The 6446-nt window shown below is 43.8% G+C and overlaps 1 protein-coding gene across 4 annotated transcripts; it reads right to left on the bottom strand.

The window, feature by feature from the left end:
* Positions 1-26: 26 nt before the first annotated feature.
* On the bottom strand, positions 27-4659 carry LOC142995075 (galectin-4-like). 4 transcript variants are annotated; one of them, XM_076145974.1, is made up of 14 exons: positions 4527-4659; positions 4247-4335; positions 3095-3299; positions 2586-2699; positions 2125-2220; positions 2021-2047; positions 1748-1926; positions 1702-1711; positions 1363-1398; positions 1217-1243; positions 1096-1125; positions 877-965; positions 611-776; positions 27-331 (listed from the first exon to the last, which is right to left on the bottom strand). In XM_076145974.1, the coding sequence occupies exons 1-14, from the start codon at positions 4566-4568 to the stop codon at positions 185-187; spliced, it is 1257 nt and encodes a 418-aa protein (XP_076002089.1). In that variant the 5' UTR covers positions 4569-4659; the 3' UTR covers positions 27-184. The 4 variants fall into 4 exon arrangements, with proteins under 4 accessions (XP_076002089.1, XP_076002088.1, XP_076002090.1 ...); XM_076145973.1 differs by having other exon boundaries at positions 1702-1926; XM_076145975.1 differs by lacking the exons at positions 1702-1711; positions 1748-1926.
* Between the last annotated feature and the right edge of the window lie 1787 nt (positions 4660-6446).

Consider the following 6446-nt stretch of genomic DNA (forward strand, 5'->3'; position numbering starts at 1 on the left):
TCATCTCATTCATACAAAAAAAAAGGGGATTTTGAGATGTTTATTCTGTTTGTGCAGGCACAGACAACTGATGAGGTAATGTTGCATCTAATGAGGCACCAAACCAACACAGGAACTAGTCTAAGCACATATGAGAGGATCAGTGTGTGTGTGTGTGTGTGTGTGTGTGTGTGTGTGTGTGTTCTCAGAAGTGGATGTAGGAGATTTGAACGTCTCCGTCAATCTCCAGCTTGTCGACCTCGGTGAAGGACTGAAGGCGGTGAGGGAAGTCGAACGCATGCTGCCCGTTCACAAACACCTTGAACCTCTGGTTGCCACAGCGGACCGACATCTGAGGGACGAGCACAGACGAGATTCATAGATGAGTCGGGATGACTGGAGACCAATCATGACACGTTTTTCAACCCTTAACACTCTTAAAAGCTTACAAGCTGATATCTAAAGTAATTTATAGAGGAAATATCAGACCTGGACCTTATATGTTGCTAACAAGATTGAAGAGTGTGAGAGCTCAACCAAAAATGAATCAAGCATCTTTCCTTCCTAGTTTCCAAAGACCTAAACAAATGGACCATGTTGAAGGCCAAAAGCAATGAAGCAAACGACTCACATCAAAGTACTGTCCCTCTGTGAAGGGGTTGAGGTTGAGCTGCCTCTCCTCCTGCCCCCAGCTGCCTCCGATCCTGCTGTTCCTCACCACAATCCTGTCTCTAACCCGGGGGTTCATGTGGAAGGCGATGTCCCCGGATCTGCTCACCACGAAGTTGATACAGATTCTGCAAAGCACAGAGCAAGGACGGTAATCCACACAGAACACACACACACACACACACAATCTGGATACATTCACACACACACACACACACACACACATACTTGGATGCTCCATTGGGCACCATGCCTCTGATGATGAGAGTTCTCTTAGGGAACATGCCTCCTGGGATCTTGCTGCTGTAGGGAACAGGCTTAAACACACAGCAAGGACGTCATTAGACACAGATGTTACCATGGTGATGTGCAGATTACAACAAATCATTATTATTATTATTATTATTTCAAGGGACAGTTCCATTTAGTAGCATGATCTTTACTTACAGGGTTGTACACCGGCTGCCCACCCATTTGCTAAAATGAGGTAAAAGGAAGTAAATTCAGTCACATGTGTTCATCTGACCATGTTACATACTGTATGTATGTTTGACACACTCGTACTCACCGGCAGGTTGGACCCTGGGTATCCACCCTGACACAGAAGGAGACTCAGAGTTATTCAGTGCTGTAATCAGTGTGATGAACAGAGGAACGTAAACATTCACATGCAGTAACAATAAGGTCGCTCTAATCTGTCATGTTGCTTCATACCCCCATTCCTCCTTCATTTCCTCCTGGATAGCCACCCTGTATGAACACAATATAACAGCATTAGAAATGTGTTTTGTCATTGTTGGTCTGTCAGATATGAGAGGGTGAATTGTGTCTCGCCAGCTTTTGGATAAATTATCATCTAATTTTCTACAGACATTTATGCTGAATTCAGTCTCATCCAACAGTCCAACACAAAATGTTTGTAGCCAATATGGAAGAAGTGAACAAAAGGATGCTTTAAACATCCACATTTATCAACATACATCTGTAATAAAGGCTTCAAAACTTTAAAATCTTAAGCATTGCAAGCACATGGGTGAGGATAGCAGCTCTTACACCCATGCCGCCTCCCATGCCGCCTCCCATGCCGCCGCCCATGCCTCCTCCCATGCCTCCTCCCATGCCTCCGCCCATGTAGTTTCCATTGCCTCCTCCCATGCCACCGCCCATGTAGTTTCCATTGCCTCCTCCCATGCCACCGCCCATGTAGTTTCCATTGCCTCCTCCCATGTCGCCCATGCCACAGCCCATGCCTCCTCCCATGCCGCCTGGGTATCCTCCCTGGAAGTTAGTTGCCAAAAGCAAAAGGGTTAGTGCAGAGAGCTCGCATACACACACACATACAAATCCATTCAAACAGGAGCTGATCACATACCCCGCCCCCTGGTCCTCCTGGATATCCCTGTGGAGAGCAGAGGACATGTTAAATACTCCACTGTACAGAAACACAAAAGTGTCATTCCACAGGTGTGTACTTACTCCCATTCCTCCTTGTGTTCCTCCTCCTCCCATTCCTCCTTGCATTCCTCCTCCTCCAGGCATTCCCCCTCCTCCCATTCCTCCTTGTGTTCCTCCCTAAAAAGAACAATTGATGAGGTGTGTAGTGAAGAAATGTTATCCAGCTTTAACCATTTGGCACATTCAAACATTTGCAGGCAGAAGCTCTGTTGTCCACTAGGGGCATCAGGGAAACTGGGTATGCAAATTCTCTAATCACAAAGGAACAACAGATCTGATGCTTGTGATTATGTAGCTGCCACCCTCAGTTACTGTTCCTAACCCTACCAATACAAATACGACTACTAGTTCAGGAAGCACTAATAGTACTATTACTATTTTTTACAAGTAATACAACTGCAACTATTACAAGTGAACTGCCTGAGCCGTCCCTAGAGATACTGTAGTCTTTACTGTAGCAGCCGTAAGCGTGGAGGTCTCACCCCAATGATATTAATTGTCTGGATGGAAACGTCTCCTGAGATCTCCATGGCACGCACTCTCTCCACAGGCAGACGGTGTGGGAATGTGTGGAAGTCACGGCCATTGACTTTGATCTGCAAAAGAAAAAGGAAAAGATATTTGTGCTGTTGGAGGAATACTAGAGCTTTGAAGGCTTTGGTGCGTTGTGGGAAACAAACCAAACTGATGAGCAGTGAGCTACAGGCAGTGGGATGTGAACACAAAATCTCATGTCATGTCAAAGCACCATGGTCTTGAACCAAAGAATCTAAAACCCCACTGAGGTCTGCAGCTATGAGCCTGGTTACATCACAACTCTATCCACACTAAAAACCAGTTTGTTCTTCAATGTAACCTATAGAGACATTTCTGACTTGTTGACAGCTCACAGCAAACAGTCAAACAGAACAGACAGTGATGCGCTGGAAGGCATAAGGAATGAATCTGCAGGTGAATCTTTCAAACCCTGTGACTTCCTGTGAGTTCTGACCTGGTAGCCCTCTGCAGTGGCTAGAATGACCATCTCAAAGGCTTTGCCCTTGCTGAAGGGCATGTCACGGATCTTCTCCTCCGATCCCCAGTTCCCATCTTGGCAGGAGTTGAAGACCACCTTGTCCCAGCCATCAAAGCGAGGGTTGAAGTGCAAACCGATGTCACTAGTCTCTGACTCTCCACACAGCAGGTTGATGTAGAACCTGGAGACACAGCGGGGACATTGTGACCCAGCACAAAAGAGAGCGTGAGGTATGTGCAGTGTTTGCTTTGCCTGCTAATGGCCTGTAAAGTAAAGACAGGAACATAGCTGGACATGGATATTTCTAAAGGAGGAGGAAGAAAGAATGAATCAGGAAGGCGACTCCACCCAGTGTGAAATTACACAAGGTGTGTGTTTGGTGTTTAATGGGTGAAGAATGACATTTTTCATGTACTGACAAGACCTTTGTTCTTCACTGTTCACCTACTTGAAAATGACAAGCATGGCATGAACTGACTCACCTGTTGGAAGTTTAACCCTTCAAACTCACAGCACTTAACTTATGTCTGGAGTCTGTGCTCTGTGGAGTGAATTCCTGAGCTTTTCAAAAATCAGTTGTATTTCAAGCAAGGGAAAGAACCTGAAGCTGTTGTGTAATAATTATAGCGTATAGTATACAAAACAATACCAAGACTCTTCAAGATACAAAGTCCGGTTCTTCCAGTATTTCTCCTGCAGGCAAAGACGCTTGGAGCCCTGTGCGTGAGAAGAGGTGAGCAACACCTTACTGAGGACAACTAAAACCAACAAGCTTCGGCCTTCGTCAGGGATCATCAGCATATAGTCACACACACAATTGTTGAGTGGCTAGAAATATTTTCTATTGAATGTTTGAATGTAAATGATCTAAGACAATAAACAGATGAAAAGATTTATGAAGTCTCCCCAGTGTTCAGACTCCAGACCCTGAGTGATCTGTAAGAACTGTGTGAGACAAACAGAGGCTTCATAAGATGTATAAATGTATTAACCAGAGCATAAACAAAACAGCAGATATGACCTTTAGACTACAGAGCAGAGCTGAAAATTGGAAAATGTATTCAAGGACAAGGACTGTAGTTAAAACCATATCATAAAGTTTATATGTATTTTCATGAGTCGGCTCACCTGGTGATGTCCTCAGGAGTGGAGCCCTGAATGTAGATGGACACTCCCGCCCTCAGACCTCCATAGATGGGCCCACGATAGGGGATCGTCTGTACAACACACACACAAAACAACTCATCCACACTGCACCGACAACTCGTATTGTTCTGTAACAGACAAACTGCAGTGACAGACAAACTGGCGTCGGTAAAAAAGTCCCATAAGAATACTAATAATTTAACTAATGATATATGGTCTACACATCTTGTATCGTCTTCTCTCTGTAATCTCAGGTACTTACAGGGTTGTAGACGGGCTGGTAGCCGGGAGGAGCAACAAACATGGTGGCAGGAGACAGATGAGTAGATGCGAACAGGTGCTTTGCCAGAAAATAAGTGCTGCTGGATGCCTCATTATATGCAAAGTATTCACGGGAGAGGCAGGGCCAGAGGACCAAACCCAAAGGTGCAACACTGCCATGTTTGCTTTGGAGGCTGCAGCACAGGCCATTCTTTGATCAAACAGGGGCGGGGCCCTTCACCTGCACAGACAGAGGCGTTTGTGTTCAGGTTTGGATATGTGCGTGTTTGTACATGCATGTGTATGTACAAGCAAATACGCTCTGGTAACTACTGTGTTACTAAGTGGAAACTAAGTGTTATTTTGAACCTCTCTTTTCTTCAAATGTGTCAGTATATAAAACTTTTTGGAAAAGTTGTATACGTACCTTTGATGAATATTCACATACAAAAGTGAAGAGATTAAAAAATCTGGTGTTTGGAAAATATGTGACACTAATCCCAATACAATAAACAATATGAATAAGAATAAGAAGTAAACTTGTAGTTATAACGTTTAATAACTATTTATTTTAGTTATCTAAAAAACCATAATACTATATATATAATATTCATAGACAGTGTACTGATAATGATTATTTCGCTTCATCATTAAATCAGATGTTATTTTTCTATTAATAACAAAGTAAAGTGTAGTGAAAGGTTTCTACACACGGGTGACTAAGGGAAACATTTCACGTTGAAGAATGTGTCTGTGTGTGGACTTGACTGAGCCAATACAGAACTATTACTCGAACACAAGACATCTTCAATTTCAATCAAATCTTTACTCAAAATGTACAAAGAGAACAATATTCAGTGAAAAGTGTCTGTAATTATTATTGAATGAAATAAATAATCGTCTAAATCGCCTGGTTTTAAAAATATAAGCAACAGTTTGGTCAGATTTTAGGACAGGCGCTGATAGGGCAGCTCAGCAGGACGGCATGGGTCCTTCTGCTGCTGCTTCTTCTTCACCAATCGCGTGAGCGCAACGGCTCAGCCCGGAAATACAAACGCGGAGACGCAAGGAGACAAATCAACAACAAGAGTGGACACACACACACACACGTGCATTCAATCGCCCCGTCACAGCCACGGGACGGCCAGTGTGTCTTGTCGCTGGCTGTCATAAGAAGTAGAAACGTAAAACGCCATTACGAAGCAAAACACAGGCACTTGGAAACAAACACACAGCAGTCTGCGGTACAGACGCCGACACGGAATGACGTCACAATCTCACACTGAAGTGAAAACACAGTATCAAAACACACACAACTGAGGTTTTACAATGCAAATGACTACATTTCCATGTATTGGACGGCCCGTATCTTAGCCACGCAAAGCTAGAATTTCCGTTTCTTTCCATGTGATGCTAGTCTGTAAGTGTGTATAATGTGTGTGAAGGTTGAGAGAAAATTTGTCTCAGCAGTTGTGAAATGTTGTCAATCAAACCCTCCCTGCTCAGGCAGTTTCATTGCAGCTCTGGCAGACTTTTATCTGACTCAAATATTGAAACTGCATCATTATACATTGGCCCCCCAGGTTACACCCACGTGTCACTAAAACAGGCTTTGTTCCCTTAATGATGAGTAAGTGTGTGTGTGTGTGTGCATGTATGTGGGCAGTCTGCATGTTGACTTTGGAGGCACTTGCTGGCCAAGCCTTCGGCATGCACATTACAGAACAACAATGTATAGAGAGGTAGATAAGTCACTTTTATTTCTGTTTGCTTTGTGTGAATAATTCATGATACACACACACACACACACACACACACACACACACACACACACACACACACACACACACACACACACACACACTAATGTGAGGAGTACAAAGATGGCAAGATCTAGTTACTGATGCCAAAATATTTTACG

This window comes from Genypterus blacodes, unplaced genomic scaffold (assembly GCF_046128005.1).
Source record: "Genypterus blacodes isolate CSIRO-AG114 ecotype Tasmania unplaced genomic scaffold, CSIRO-AGI_Gbla_v1 ptg000032l_1, whole genome shotgun sequence".
NCBI lineage: Eukaryota > Metazoa > Chordata > Actinopteri > Ophidiiformes > Ophidiidae > Genypterus > Genypterus blacodes.